The following is a 16,953-nucleotide window of genomic DNA, read 5'->3' as shown; positions in this document are numbered from 1 at the left end:
ATCTACTCAATATGTGGTGTGTGTCTTCATGTGAAAAACTGAGAGAGAAACACATTCATGTTTGAGAGAACAAGCTCTCCACTTATCATATCCACAAGAATAACAGAAAAAAATACATACTGGGGTTAAAAGCATGACACCACCTAAAAATGACATGAGTTATCCACCAGGACCCCATGCGAAGAGCTCTTGAGGTAATACCTCTCATGTTTTCTTTGCACAAAAATTTAGGCCCCATCAAGAACAGCTTAGTAACAAATGTCAAAAGAGAGTCAAATGAAGATTTGTATCCACGGCTGAGAGAGGACGTATCAGAAAGATACACAGTAAAACTGGAAAACCACTTCAGAGACTCTTGTCAAGTCGTGCTCAGGATTAATAGTCAAGATGAATATTTATCAAAAACACATTAGCGTCTACTTACCAGGGCATGAAAAGATGACACAGAAAAAATTCCAAGGCGGCCCATTGCCACTTTGGTTGGTCGGCTTGCAAAGGCAAGTAACCTTTTAGGGTTGGGCAGCTCCCCACCTTGGAGGCTGGCTAGGTAACAGCGGTAGCGAAACAGGTCCATTTGGAACTGCTCAAGATTCTGCTCCCAGACAAAGATCTACAGTGGTGAAAACAGGGAAAAAGTGAAAGAAGAAAAAGAGAAGGCAAATGTTAACATTTTTATTCCACATAAGTGTGACAAGTCCACATGTTGCAAAGGTATTAATTTTAATCCTAAAAAGTAAACAGCAGGTATCCTACGTTTCTTAGGTAATAACAAGTCCCATTTTGCTGTTGCCATAGCTGACTTGTTTTTCTGCGAGCTAACGTCATACATTCAGTGTGACACACGGAACATACAGCCTTAGTTGCTCTGCTCCCTTCCATCACAGATTCTATGTTTGCAACCAGGACAGGCCATCAGCTCCAGGCTCAGAACCACAAACCTGAGGGACAAGTGGTGAAAAAGCAGAGGAATTCCAGCCCTGGAGAAGTGTATGACTTACCTAGGGGTGGTTTTTCAGAGGAAGATAGAGAAGAAGAAAGGCAAAGTGATTTCCAAATCAGAGACAAACAGGCCGAGAGTTTGGGGAGCAGGTGGGCGGTTGAAAGTACAGGATGGGACCACGGAAAATGCTAATGGTGAAGATCCACATTCTGGAACACGTAGTTTCAATCACAGAATAGCTCCAAGATGTTTCCACATTTTTCAAAGTGGCAAAATAATACCCACCTCCTGAGGCTGATGTGATGGTTGAATAAAGTAATGAAAGAGTAAGAGTTGGAACAGGTATATTGTGAAGGCTCGGGGATCTTGGCTGTGACGTGGATATTAATCGGTGGTTGACAGCTACCTTTTTACTTCAGCTTAAAATACGGTGTTAGTATGAACACATATTCATAACACTATTCACAACAGCCAAATAATGGAAATAGCCCAAATATCTATCAAAAGATGAATGGGTAAACAAATTGTGGTGTAAACACACGATGGAGTAAAATTCATCCATAAAAGGAATGGAGTGTGCATACCACAACGTGGACCAGTCTGTAAGATATTACGCTAACTCAAAGACATTGACGCAAAAGGTCACATATTATGCGGCTCCATTTATACAAAACATCCGAAACTGGCAAACCCAGAGACAGGAGGCCAGGGGCAAAAGGAGCAACAGCTTAAAAGATACGGAGCTTCCTTTTGAGGTAGACGGTATTTGGGACTAGACAGAGATAATGGTTACTCAAAAGGAAATGGCAACCCACTCTAGTGTTCTTGCCTGGAGAATCCCAAGGACGGGGGAGCCTGGCAGGCTGCCATCTATGGGGTCGCACAGAATCAGACACGACTGAAGTGACTTAGCAGCAGCAGCAGCAGCAGCAGCAACATTACACATTTACACTTTAAAGCAGTTAAGTTTGTGTTATGTAAATTTCACCTCTGGTTAAAAAATACAAAGAACAGGGTAATCGAGGGAAAGAACAGACAGAGGGGAATTCAGAATGTCATATGCTGATCAATTATTTCAGGTAAGGTAAAGTCGCTCAGTCGTGTCTGACTCTTTGCGACCCCATGGGCTGTAGCCTACCAGGCTCCTCTGTCCATGGGATTTTCCAGGCAATAGTACTGGAGTGGATTGCCATTTCCTTCTCCAGGGGATCTTCCCGACCCAGGGATCGAACCCGGGTCTTCCACATTGTAGACAGACGCTTAACCGTCTGAGTTCACATGCTTATTTCCTGCATACTAGGCAAAGTTTCAAAATGTTGCTAAATGGCAATCACTTTAATTTTTTTTTTTTCTTTTTGGCAATACCACATGGCGCGTGGGATCTTAGTTCCCTGACAGGGATTGAACCAGTGCCCTCTGCATTGGAAGGGCAGAGTCTTAACGTCTGGACCCCCAGGGAAGTCTATCACTGACTTTAAAACAACTGAATAGAAGGCAAAATGCCCTCTGTTATCTCACTAAATCTTTCCTTTCTGGCATGAAATACACTTACCTGCACATACAGTAATCATACACATATTGTTAAAGCACACGCTACCTTTACTAAATCTAGAAATGTAACTTTATTGAGGAGTCAGGGATGAAGTTAGACCCATCACAGTTGGGCACGCGGTCAACCTGATAACACGGGGAATGAAATCGCAGACATGCCAATTACCCAGATCCCCGAGAACAGCTTGCCACTGGAGGGAGGAGGAGGGCTCCTCCATTAGACTTCTGTTTTCCCTCCAGCGTAATACTGTTCCCTTCAGCTCATAACAATCAACTGTGAACCACTGGTGAGGAGAACTGACAGTCAAAATAAAGAGTCAACAGCCTGGGCGACAGGCCGACAAGGAGGAGATAACCAAGGATGTTTCTCGGTTCCAAGGCAGCAGAAACACCCCTTTCAAGGCCTAAGGACTGGCCCACGTCTGCACACAGGAGAACAATTACCTGATCTAATATAGTTTTCTTCTTCTTTGAATCCGTGACGGAGGACAGCTGCATTTCGCCCATTTTCTTCATCTTCTCATCCATGTCGATCTTCTGCTCCAGTTTCTTGATCTCCGACTTCAGCAGCCGGAGCGTGTCCTCTTTGTGGTGGTGTCTTGCGACAGCGGCCGCGCAAGCAGAGTGGATGGCAGTGATCCAGTTCTCCAGCTCCGTCTGGCTGGTGGTCTGTGAGGGGCGGGGCGGGGCCCGAGAAGAAACAGGCACCACGGAGGTCAGCAGAGAAGAACCGGTGTGCATTTCCAGGCAAGCCCTGGCTGGGGGTCAAGCAGACGGCTCTACACACCCTCTGGGGAAGGCTAACCTTTCTGACCGCCTTGCTCAGAGAGCAGATAAAACAAGGGCGTCTCAGGTCAGACACCACTCCACCCAGCCCTCACTCCCAAGGGCTGTCAGGAATGAGGCCACCATGTCAGCTCACTCATGTACTTATTGAGCTCACTTGTTGCAACGGACTGAATGGTTGTATCCAGCCCCCTGCCCCAGAGTCAAACACTGAAAACCGAACCCCCAGTGTGATGGAGCTGTGCGCTCAGTCGTGTCTGACTCCTTGCGACCCCATGGACTGAAGCCCACCATGGAATGTTCCAGGCAAGAATACTGGAGTGGATTGCGATTTCCTTCTCCGAGTGTGATGGTATTAGGAGGTAATGAGGTCATGGGAGTGGAGGCTTCATACAGGGGATCGGTGCCCTTATAAAAAGAAGCCAGAGAGCTAGCTAGCTCCAGAGCTCCATAGACTGCCATCTGTGAATCAGGGAACACGCCCAATCAGACCCCAACCATGTTCCCACCCTCATCTCACACTTCCAGCCTCCAGAATGTTTATAAAGTCACCCAGTCTGGGGTGGTTTCTGACAGCAGCCCAAACCAAAGCACTGGCGTATGTGACAATTCTATCCGCCACTGTCGTTTAATCACTAAGTCGTGTCCGCCTCTTTGTGACCCCACAGACCGCAGCATGCCAGGCTCCTCTGTCTTCCACTGTCTCCTGAAATTTGTTCCGATTCATGCCCACTGAGTCTGTGGACAGTTCTATACAGAAAGCTTAGTTTTGGTTTCTTTTTTAACTTCTGATTTTTTTAAATAATGAAAGTATGATAACACATTTATGGGAGACTGGGAAGATACAGAACAAAGTGACACATAGTTCCACTATGTAATTATTTTTATAAGTAGACAAATTAAGGTTTTTAGTAGGTGTTTCAGATAGCTTGGTTTCTTATTGACAATTGCTATGAAGCAAAGGTCAGTTCCCAGAGGGGATGGGTCAGTTCAGAGGTGACAATGAAGCCAAGGGATACTACAAGGAAAATGCGATAACCCTGTCTGCAGTGAACCGCTGTGACCCCAATCCTCAGCTGCCCTGCCTGAGCCAAGAAGCCATAACATAACTAGGGCTGGGATGGAGATCCAGGAGTTAGAAGTATTACCAACTCAGGAACACAGGGGAGAGTCTAGAAATAGCGACCACCTAGGAGAACTCCAGCCACTAAGAGCAACCAGGTCAAGGGGCTTTAAAGACAATTAACAATGGCGGGAGACACCCGCCAACGAGCAGATAACTTCAAAGTGGGCTTGCTGTGACTCTGGGTGCTCTGAAAGGCAAAAGCTGGGGGGACCGCTCATGTGTCACCATATGCTATGATTAAGTCTCTAGGAACACAATCAATGAACATCTCCTTAGAGAAGTTTAGTAAATGCTCAGAAGTTAGCTCAGAACCCAGCCAAAGCCTGAACAGAGGATCTCTTTGGCTGCTTCAATATTAAACTGGCCGACAGCATCACTTTCCAGTCACAAAACATTGTTACCTTTTAATTTTCTCTCTGATGCATCTTCCTACTTTTCTCACTCATTTGAGCCACGGTTTGAAAATATATTCTACTAATAGGACTCCACCCACAAAACTAAAATTTAAGTGAAGGCACCACCACTAGGGTTTATGTTATTTCGGAGTCTCATCAGAATTATATCCCACAAAAGAAACGGCATCAAATGTTACAGTGTCTGCCAGCAGAGACACCACACACCAGACTAACCTAGGCAATCTGGCAGTTGTTATGTTTACAGCAAAACACTTGCCTGTATCTAAGGAAGACTTCAATAAGCTAGATATTCTCCTAAAGAAACAGCACCTGATAAAGCAAATGGAATCACCTCGGTGGGAAAAGAAGGAGAGATAAAGATACTGGAAGTCAAAGGTAAATACTTATAGGTAGGGAAAGGGAAAAATGCAATGTGTGTATATGAGATTCATCTTTCTATTACCTACCTAAGACTTAACCATCTTATAATTGCAAGCTTGTAACTGACTACCTTTCTCCATTTTACTTCCCACTCCCCGCTTTAATTTTTTAAGAGTTAAAGACTCAGCTGCAAATTTTTATCTTTAATCTCCTCTTAGAAAGCAATTACCTTCCATTTTGTCTTTATGTATCACTTTAAAGTTATTCCAGAAAAACAGAGCATAAGATCCTCCCACATATAAAACCACCATGCTTCCCATGCCTAGCGCAACTGAAATGTTTGCTGTCTCTGGGTTTCTCAACCTCAGTGGGTAATTTGCAGGTGCAGTTATTCCCCCCCCCCCCCCCGCCACCCCTTTAAAACATTTTACTGGAGAAGGCAATGGCACTCCACTCCAGTACTCTTGCCTGGAAAATCCCATGGAAGGAGGCCTCGTAGGCTGCAGTCCATGGGGTCGCCAAGATCAGACACGACTGAGTGACTTCCCTTTCACTTTTCACTTTCATGCATTGGAGAAGGAAATGGCAGCCCACTCCAGTGTTCTTGCCTGGAGAATCCCAGGGACGAGGGAGCTTGGTGGGCTGCCGTCTATGGGGTCGCACAGAGTCGGACACGACTGAGGAGACTTAGCAGTAGCAGTAGCAGCAGAGAAGGAATCAGTTCAGATGGGAAAACAATCAAGTAAGGATGCTTTTCAAAAAGAAACACTTCCAAGAAGAAAATACCACGTATTGGCGAAGATATGGAGCAACCAGAATATTCTTATGAGCTGCTGGATGCTAAACTGGTGTAACTGGCTTGGAAAACGATTTGGCACTACCTCCTAAAGTAGAAGGTCTGCACACCTTGTGACCCCCCCAAAACACACTCGTGGGTATGTTCTCAAGAGAAATGCATTCCTGTGTTCACCAAAACGTATGTCCTGAAAGGTTTACAGCAGTTCAGTTTGCAAAGGACCAAACTAAAAACTACCCCAACACCCGTCAACAGGAGAATGAAGGGAACACATGGATAATCACACAGTGACACACGACACGGGTATGAAAAACCGGTGACTACGCGCTGCAATACGGGTAACATTCCACACGTGCTGTGCGCTTAGTCGCCCAGCCATGTCCACATCTTAGCGACCCCATGGACGCAGCCCGTCAGGCTCCTCTATCCAGGGGATTCTCCAGGCAAGAACACTGGAGTGGGCTGCCATGCCCTCCTCCGGGGGATCTTCCCGACCCAGGCATCAAACCCAGGTCTCCCCCATTGCAGGTGGATTCTTCACCGTCTGAGCCGCCAGGGCAGCCCCACATAAGACTGAGGAAAAGGAGCCAAACACGAAAGAGTTTCAAGACTCTATTTACATAAAGTACAAACGCAGGAAAACTAATGCACACTGTGAGAAGTCAGAAGGGTTGTTTGACGGGAATTGCGGGGTGGAGGGGAGGTAGCATTTTGAAGGAAGCACAGGGTGTCTCTCGGGTGCTGGCCATATTCTGTTTCTTGATCTGGATGCCAGTTATGTGAGTGTATGTCACAGGTAAGCCCATGAAACATCATCAAAAAGAGTACTTTTCTGTGTATACGTTATACTTTTTAACAGATTTTAAAAGATCCTTCCCAGATATATCACCCTAATATTGCAGTCTAATTTTTCTATAACTATTCTAAAAAATGTCACACTTCCGATTCTTATTTTTCAGGAAAAAGTGTCGCTGGAGGGTTGTAATGGAAGTTCCCAACAGCATGACCTTTTCCAGCATCACCTTCTTTGTCCTCCAAAGTGCCTGGCAGCATCTGATGAACAGCTAGTCCCTTGAGCCAAAATATGCTTTTCCCCTTTGTACGCACAGCTCAATGGAAACAAGGAGCTTTCAGATGTGAAGGGAGCTGGCGTTTTAACCCATGTGAAAAGGATATTGTGGGGCTCTTTCAGATGGAATCCATGCAGAGGTAGCACGTGTCACTAAGGAGGACAGGACATGTCTCCAGTAAAAACAGCTGGTGCATCAGTGCTCTCTGAAAGGTCAGCATCTGTTCCCCCAGGACCACCTTCATCCATCTCTGCTTCCCTTCTCCCAGCCCAGAGGAAGAAGAGCAAATATCTACAACCCTGACATAATACCTAACGAACAGTGAGAAACAGCTTAAAATTCCTGATACAAACTCTGCTAAATCCAGTTACAAACCTTACTTTTTAAAATAATATATTCATCAAGAAGGGGGTCCGTGGGATGATTTTACAGATGAAGAAACTCAAGCCTGGTCGAAGCAGGGATGACACAGTCATTTATCATAAACCCTGATCTCTTTCCATCCTTATTTTTTTTTAAAACATGCTACATACACCACTCCAGACCCCTTCAGCTCTCACCAATTGCTCTGAAAGCCTAGCTGTGGGGTCCTTGCTGTTGCACACCTATTTTGAGCTCTCCTTAGGCACACCGGGGGATGGAATTTTCCTGCTGCCTTTGAAGTTAGGTGTGGTCAGATCACTTGGCTCTGGTCAATGGATCTGAGTAGAAGTGAAAAAAGTACAAGCCCCTGTGCCCTTGTCTTTTTGTTCTTTTTTGTGGTAGGTAATCGCTTTACAATGTTGTGCTGGCCTCTGCCATACATCAGCATGAGTCAGCCACAGGTACACACCCGTCCCCTCCCTCCTGAACCCTTCTTCCCGCTCCCACCCCATCCCACCCCTCTAGGTGGTCTCACAGCACTGGGCTGAGCTCCCTGTGTCGCACAGCAAATTCCCACTGGCTGTGTATTTCACACATGATAATATGCATGTTTCCACGCAACTCGGCCCACCCTCTCCAGAGTGAAGTCACTCAGAAAGAGAAAGACAACGATTGCATATTACCGCATGTTACTTCTTGGAAGGAAAGTTATGACCAACCTAGATAGCATATTCAAAAGCAGAGACATTACTTTGCCAGCAAAGGTCTGTCTAGTCAAGGCTATGGTTTTTCCTTTGGTCATGTATGGATGTGAGAGTTGGACTGTGAAGAAGGCTGAGCACCGAAGAATTGATGCTTTTGAACTGTGGTGTTGGAGAAGACTCTTGAGAGTCCCTTGGACTGCAAGGAGATCCAACCAGTCCATTCTGAAGGAGATCAGCCCTGGCTGTTCTTTGGAGGGAATGATGCTGAGGCTGAAGCTCCAGTACTTTGCCCACCTCATGTGAAGAGTTGACTCACTGGAAAAGACTATGATGCTGGGAGGGATTGCGGGCAGGAAGAGAAGGGGATGACAGAGGATGAGATGGCTGGATGGCATCACAGACTCGATGGACGTGAGTCTGAGTGAACTCTGGGAGTTGGTGATGGACAGGGAGGCCTGGCGTGCTGCGATTCATGGGGTCGCAAAGAGTCGGACATGACTGAGCGACTGAACTGAACTGAACTGAACTGATGGAATCTAGAAAGATGGTACTGACGACTCTATTTGCAGGGCAGCGATGGAGACGCAGGGCCTTCCCAGGTGGCGCCAGTGGTAAAGAATCTGCATGCTGATGCAGGAGCCTTAAGAGATGCAGGTCCAATTCCTGGATGGAGAAGATCCCCTGGAGGAAGGCATGGCAACCCACTCCAGTATTCTTGCCTGGAGAATCCCAAGGACCGAGGAGCCTGGAGGGCTACAGTTCATAGGCTCACGAGGAGACAGACACAATGGAAGTGACTCAGCACTGTAATGGAGACGCAGCAACAGAGGCGTACCCTTGTCTTTTGAAGTAAAATGCTGACTCATGAGTTAATGATTGGGAAAGAGGAAAATGTAGAAACAAAGAATAGCTGTTGGGCTGGGGAAACTGGTAACAATTTAGACTAAAATTCTGCCACAGGACAGAATCACCCGAACTCCCAGTTCCCTGAAATATCTAGATAAAGGCCTGACACACATTCCTAAGTTGTTTTTACAGGAAGCAGACCCTCCCTCCAGATGAAAATTGCTGACACAAAAACACAAACCCAAGACTGGCTGAAACCAGAAGACTGATGCTGCTTGAAACTTCACCTTGATATATCAACCAATCTGAGAACCGTCCACGAGCTAATCACACCCTGCTCCTTGAACACTATAAAACTCCTCCTCACTATCCCCCTCCCCACCCCAGGGTGAGTCACACAGTCTCCAGGCAATTAGCCCCCCGGGGCCCCCTTTGCCTGGCAAAGCAATAAAGGCTCCTCTTGTACTTCACCCAAAACTCTTGTTTTCCATGTTCCTATTCGGCAACAGTGAGCAGAGGCTGAGTTTCGGCAACAGAAGCAACGTTACTAGTAAACGTGTTACTAGTAAACAAAAGCCTGCTTCACCCTATTCTGGCCCCTTGGCCTACAGTCCTGGAAGTCCTGGAGGAACAAGCTTCTAAGGTGTCTAAGTGCCTAGGATGAGAACAGCGTCATAGCCAATGTCTTATCACACAGACAGCAGAACGAAAACTTATGGTAAGAGATGTGAGGGTTGCTCCTTCCTGCAGTATAACCTAACCTGTCCTGACTGATATACTAGCAAAGTAAGAAATTCATTTTGAAATAAGTGACGCTTTTTTTTTTTTTTTAATTTCTTATTGGAGTTCAGTTGCTTTACAATGTTGTATTAGTTTCCACTGTACAGCAAAGTGACTCGGCTATATATCCCCTCTTTTTTGGATTTCCTTCACATTTAGATCACTACATATGGTAGGTTCTCATTAGTTATCTATTCTTTACATAGTATCAGTAGGGTATATATGTCAATTCCAATGCTTTTTTTAAGAGTCTGTATCATATACTCCAAGAGGAGCCATAGGTTGATAGGTTCTGCAGTTTTTCACTCTCTTCACTTAATGAAAAGAGAATCCCATCTTCCTTTCACATGTGAGATTCTCCATCAAGCTCAGTCAAGGGCAACACACTCCATTCTCACGTCAGAGAGTTTATATCTGCCTCCAAGTTAAGAGGTAGAAAGGAAGGAAACTGACACCGATTGATGAAGCCAAACATCCTTTGAAAGGTGTATATTTAATTCTGACAAAGCAGCTATCCTGGAATTAATTTATTTAAAAGAAAGAAGATGGTGGTTGCCAGGGGTTCAGGAAAGGGGAGTATGGAGAGTTCAGCGGGTACAGGGTTTCAGTTCTGCAAGATGAAACGAGTTCTGGAAATGGATGGTGGTAACAGTTGCAAAACACTGTGAATTACCTAATGCTGCTGAACTGGGCACTTGGAAACGGTTGGTATGTTCTGTGTATATTCTATCACAACCGAAGTGCTTTTCTAAAAAAGACAAAATTTTTAAAAAAAAAAGGGGAAAAACCTACCAAATCTCATAATCTAGAGAAAGATGTTTAGAAAATGCAATCACAGCTTTATGAAAAATTTAACAAGCAGCCCATTAAACTATTAAAAATGCTCAAGCCACCAACCACTTTTGAAAGCTGTCAGAGATGGAAGGAAGCTCCATTAGAGAGAAATTTTGCTCCTGCTGTCCTGTCTAAATAAAACAGTGGTCTCTGCCATTCTCCATCATTAGGACAAGTCAATTTCTAAGAAGGACAATCACTCAATGAGCTTTTCAGCAGAGTCTGTCCCTGGCAGTGGCATACACAAGGCTACATGTGGAGGAGAGGGTGGGCACAGACCACGCTGACCGCTCTCAACAGCAAGTTAAGTAGAGTAAGGAAATAGTTTCTGGCCATACTACAGGCTGAACATTTCTGACTTGATCACAGCAAACCACTCACTTGATCCAATGTTTTCCAGTGTGGCCACGCCAGGATCTAAACTCTGACATGCTAGAAAAAGCTTTCCAAAGCTGCTCACTTTGCATCACCTTCTTGAACCAGGCAAGTTTAATCAGGGACACCAGGTCCACTTGAGAGCCCTCCATCAGAGGCAGGAAGGAGACCCTCGAGTGGTACCCTCTCAACTCCCTCCACACACATCACCTCTCATTAAACAAACAGCAGCAGACAGGTAGAGAGAGGGAATTGTGTGCTTTGAAACTTTGCCTGCTGGGGATGCTATAAATACTGTATAAAGTTCAGTGAAGGAAATAGTAGAGTTCTTGCCAAAAGAGGAATATAATCAACAAAAAAATGCATTCTGCATAAGAGCCCCGTTTGAGCACAGAGTTAAGATGAAGCTCAGGGCTTCATTATGTATTTTAAAAGATCCAGCTTCAATTATCCAACTGAATGGAGGATACTTTGTGATTTCAGATAAACAATGGTTTACGTGAGTGACAGGAAAAGAGAAATTCATTCTAAACAAGAGAAGGACTAGAGAATATACGCCAGGTCTAGGAAACTAACATTTCACATCATTTGAGTGTATAGGAGTGTGGGAAAAACTGTACAATAGGTTGAACTTTTTCCACTTTAAAAGAACAAAAAGGAAAAACAATAAAGTTACATATTTTTAAGAGGCTATTTGGGAACGAAGTTCCTGTGTGAGTTCCTAAGAAGTCTTTTTTCTCATTGATTTTTCTGTTTAACACATTTTAGAGTTTTATTATATAAGGGTTCATTAAACTATCATTGCTAATACTTATAAAGAAAATGATAGATATCACCTCATAATTATAACCTGAGCCTCATCTCATCTACTGGAGAAAAGTCATGTAACTGGGCAACCCTCCCACCCAAGGTGAACTCTTTAAAGAAGAAAGGCTTCAAGCCCCAGGAAACCAGACCCCAAAAGACAAAGGAACTGTTTACTGCAAAACAGAGGAATACCTGCAAACCTGACCCAGTGAATGGCCACGGCAGGATCCCTCTCTGGCCAACTGAGTAACCCTCAGGAAAGGCCAACAAATATTGTAAACTGGGGCCCCCTTCACCAAAAGCCTCCCCGTCTGTTCATGCTGCAAAAGCCTCCAGGAGGTGTCAACATGCACCAATGAGACCCAAGTGCTACTTTGGTACCTCGTATTTAAATGTGACCAGACAACTAAGGATCACGTGATGAAAGCCTCCAGCATGAAAGGCAGACACCGAAGCGCACGGAAGGGTTCACACGGTGACTGTGACACATGGGGCCTTGAAAGAGACAAGACTGGAGCAAAAGGACCAAGTGCTAGGGGAGGGCAGACTCCAGGGAAAAGTCCAGCATTCATCAGCTACCCAATAAACTGGAGAATTTTAAAAATACAGTGAAGTAACCAAAAAATAAGCAAATTAAGCAGAAAAAGAAAGACATTCATTAACTACAAGCAAACAAATAAATAAAATGACAGTACACTATTTGGCTCAGCAGCTAATACTATTTATATGGTCATACAGCATGGGGACGTCAAAAGAGCGTAACAGGGACTACTGACTGAATTCTAAATTTTCATGTAAGGAAGGATAAGAAGAGAACTTCACTGTAGGTCTTTTAAGGTTAACTGAATTCTTCAAAAATATGCATTCAGAACAGAAACAGACTCACAGACAAAGAAAACAAACTCATGGTTATCAAAGGGGAAAGGCAGGGTGGAGGGGAGAATAAATTAGGAGTCTGTGGTACAGACTATTATATACACAAACCATCTATACCAAATAAACAACAGGTCCTACTGTGTAGAACAGAGAACTGTAGTCAATATCATGTAATAAACTATAATGGAAAAGAATCTGGAAAAGAATACATATATATACATATGTATACCTGAATCACTTTGCTGGCACTCAAAATAAATGCAACATTGTAAATTAACTATACTTCAAATAAATAAAGTTGTCTGTTTGTATTAACTTCACACAAATTTAAAATATTGTAAAAAGGAAGCAGAACACGGTCAGTAACACATTCCTTGGACGATACATAATAGTATACTAGGCTGCAATGGAGCTCGGTCACAACTGCACCTCTCCTCTGTGCTGTTAACATGTGGAGAAACCTCTGAACACACTAACAGCAGGGCATGCACTGTAAACAGTGGCCAGCCTGTGCACTTATTTTGCACCTCAACACCCGTACTCTGCAACAATACTCTCCTTACAGCTGGGCCAACGGGTCCTCATGCTTTGAAAAGGGCCCCTCGCCAGGGCATAAAATGGGTAGGGTCCAGCAGGCACCCCTTCAGGGAGCTCTATGACCCTCTATCCCAAATGGGGCATTAATAAGAGGCCCTAAGGAGCAATGGCACCCCACTCCAGTACTCCTGCCTGGAGAATCCCATGGACGGAGGAGCCTGGTAGGCTGCAGTCCATGGGGTCGCTGAGGGTCAGACACAACTGAGAGACTTCACTTTCACTTTTCACTTTCATGCATTGGAGAAGGAAATGGCACCCCACTCCAGTGTTCTTGCCTGGAGAATCCCAGGGATGGTGTAGCCTGGTGGGCTGCCGTCTATGGGTCGCACAGAGTCGGACACGACTGAAGTGACTTAGCAACAGCAAGGAGCTCTTGGACATGAGTCTATGGCTCAGGTCATACCAGCTATTTCTTCTTTTCACCAGATTTCATGACATTGAGCCACCAGAATAGTACTGACAAGCTTATCTGGGTTGGGTACAATCCTTCACCGAGATTCAAAAAATTTGGCATGGGGATCCACAGATGCTAGAAGTGACCCTTTGTCACAATGAACCTATGCCAAAACCAAAGGGAAGTATTCCTAAAGTGGCTGGCTAGAGGTAGGAAAATGATCTACAGCGGTGGGAGAACAGGACTTAGCTAGAAACCAAGCCAACACTTAACGAAGACCAAACTTGGAGTCTGTCATATCTGCATACTTTAACTCAAAGTTAAGAAGGATATAAACACCACAGAAGATCAAATTAGCATCCTAGATGATTTCATTAGGAGGACAAAAACCACAAAGATAGAATTCTGAAGAACTAAGTTTAAGTTCTGCAATTTGGAGTTTTCAGAAACCTATTAAAATAAGATGACAAGGATCTTGTCACTGAGGGTTTATAGACCACAAGCTGGGTATGAGTCAACGGTTTGTTGTGGTTTCTAGTAAATTAAGGAATTGACACCAGCATCATGGAAGAAATGAGAGAGCAGGGACTGAAATGCAAGAGGCACAGGGCGGGCCTCACGAGGACCGGGTGTGGGGTCCTGGGTCACAGTTAGGAGGAGACAATTCAGGGAAGGAGCTGGACCACTGGCAGCCTGGCTTGGAAACCTCTGGTAGGGACCTGAACAGGAGACATGGCACTGGGAAATGAGAGCGGTTTTCAAGTAGTTAGACAGTTATCAGGAAGAATAAGCATGAAAGGCTTACTTAAAACTCTGGGGGAAAATATGGAATCAAACAGAAATGGCAAATGTCGCCAGAAAGAATGTATCATCACAACACGACGAAGAACTTTCTAGAACGTGGAGCCACTTCCCAGGGATGGGCGCTTCCCAGGGATGGAAGCCGTCCAGACTGGCCAGACTGGCCAGCTGCCAGGAGCCTTGTAGGAATGGTACCAGCCTTGAGAAGGAGGCCTGATGCCAATCTACTGCTGCTAAGTCACTTCAGTCATATCCAACTCTGTGTGACCCCAGAGACGGCAGCCCACCAGGCTCCCCTGTCCCTGGGATCCTCCAGGCAAGAACACTGGAGTGGGTTGCCATTTCCTTCTCCATCTACTCAAGTCCAAATACGAAGTCCCCTCTACAGGCTCTTCTAACAAGTCCACTTGATGCTCCTGGTGAAAGGTGATTTCCAGATCATTTTCTAACTTGGTTATCCTTGTCCAGGGCATATGACACTGATCTTCACTGAGTCTGATACACAGAGTCACATGGGGCACTTGAAGGTAATTATTGCTCAGAAGCTGATCAAACTCAAAGTTTTAGTCTTTCCTCAGAGAAACCACACTCAACTTCTGTAAAGATACTTATTTTAGAGGAGTACAGGGAACTAATCTCTTTTTCTTCTAGTTAAAATGCTAACTATAACATTTAGTGAGCATTTGCTATCTATCAGACACTTGACTTGCATTACCACATCTAATACCCAATTCAACATAAAGGTGTAAATACTATTTTTTTTAAGTCTTTTTAAACTGTGCATGCTTTATAGGTTAGGAGTTTGGCATCGAAAAAAATATATATATGCATGCTATACAAGAGACACTATACATGCTGATGCTGAGAAACTTTCTATGGAAAGGCAATGCCCCCTTAGAGACAGTAGTTCCCACACTTCTTTTTTTGTTCGTTCGGTTTTTGTCTGTTTGCTTTTGACTGCGCTGGGTCCTCGCCGCACTGCACGGGCTTCTCCAATTGTGGCTCATGGGCTTAGCTGCCCCTCGGCACGTGGGATCTTAGTTCCCCTAAGTGGTTGGACCCACGGCCCCTGCATCGGGAAGATCCCCTGGAAAAGGAAATGGCAACCCACCCCAGTATTCTTGCCTGGGAAATCCTGTGGACAGAGGAGCCTGGCGGGCTACTGTTCACGGGGTCACAAAGAGTCGGACACAACCAAGCAAATGAGCACCCCTGCATTGGAAGGCAGATTCTTAACCACTGGGCCACTTCTTCAGATACATAATTCGAAATGATTTTCTACCCAGTCAGGCATCATTCTTACTCTGTCTGCTAACTATGTTCCCAAGGCACTGAATACAGAAGGTGAAAACTAATATTAGGATATGTTACCATAAAAGTCACCAAGATTTTTGGAACGGTATGCAATATCCTCCAGTAATGGATGAGGAAAGGGCCGAGAGGAAACTGTGCTTTGTAGGTGATGCTGCCGATTCTGGCTTCCAGTTGGAGCGAAGAACACTAATAGAAGTATCAATAGTTGAAATGCAGAAGCTCTAGCTTCCCCTTTGTAAACAGCATAGCACCTATATAAACTCTAATGTTCATGTCCATTCCCACCCCCGTCCTGGACACAAAACCCCTTTTCTACTTCTGCTGGTAGCACGAATCTCTTTTCCATGGGCAGCAAATCTGAATAACAGCATCAGGTCAGCAGCATACAAGCTCTGGAAACCGTGTGCACTGAATTGAGCCCCGGGGCTGAAATAACCTACAAATTATTTCCATAATCATGCTCCCTCTGCCTCGCTTTCGCCTCACCCCCTGCACACAGGTTCCTTTCAAATTCAGCCCCTCCAGAGTCATGTGGATTACAATAAGTAGAAGGTGGAAAATGCCCTCATGGATCCCAAAGAGCAGTAATTTCCTCTGAAAAGGTTCATTCTGTGCTCCGTCCCACGTAAGCAGCATAAAAATTTCACCAAAATCAAGAGGACACAGTGGTTTTCATGAATAAGGTCCTATGCTGCCACAGAAGAATTTTATTCAACGTGACCTATTGAGTATTCAGATTCTAATAGCAATTTTATGGCCAGGAAAGTCCTTTCAAAGGGAATTCACATGAGAAGTGTGTAGGTAAAAAAGAAGAACATCCTGAAATCAACCAAATTATCATCTAACTTGTACAGTGAGGCAAGGATGGCCAAAATGAAGTTACAACGTTCAAATATTCCAAGTAAGTGGCTTAATTATAAAAAAGAAAAAAAGTCACTTTTTATCATAATCACTGATTCTCGCCCATGTTCTTCTGAGCGTAAAAAGTAATAGTAATGGGATAAGTCATATGCTTAGACAACAAGGGGCTTTGGGAAACAAGAGGCTTGGTTTGAATCCAGCCCCAACACTCAGTTACTATGAACTGGTATCCAATTACCAGCCTTTGTAGCCTTAGCTTCCACAGAGGGGGTACACAATCCATAACAACTGGTTAAAAGATGGATACTGCTGTAAGACTTAAGTGGACTCACACTGTAAAACATATTCAATATGGT

At 44.6% G+C, this 16,953-nt stretch overlaps 1 protein-coding gene across 3 annotated transcripts in view; it reads right to left on the bottom strand.

The window, feature by feature from the left end:
- TIAM1 (TIAM Rac1 associated GEF 1) overlaps nt 1-16,953 on the bottom strand; it is a 159,110-nt gene that overhangs the window by 112,982 nt on the left and 29,175 nt on the right. For all 3 annotated transcript variants that reach the window (XM_068971664.1, XM_068971676.1, XM_068971671.1), the window contains exons 4-5: nt 2,936-3,160; nt 425-610 (exon numbers count right to left, since the gene is read on the bottom strand). In XM_068971664.1, coding sequence (XP_068827765.1) covers nt 425-610; nt 2,936-3,160 — 411 coding nt within the window. The remainder of the gene's footprint in view (nt 1-424; nt 611-2,935; nt 3,161-16,953) is intronic.

Source organism: Capricornis sumatraensis, chromosome 1, assembly GCF_032405125.1.
Source record: "Capricornis sumatraensis isolate serow.1 chromosome 1, serow.2, whole genome shotgun sequence".
Taxonomy (NCBI): Eukaryota; Metazoa; Chordata; class Mammalia; order Artiodactyla; family Bovidae; genus Capricornis; species Capricornis sumatraensis.
Note: the sequence above shows the minus strand (reverse complement) of the source record. Positions and strands in the feature narration are given on the sequence as shown.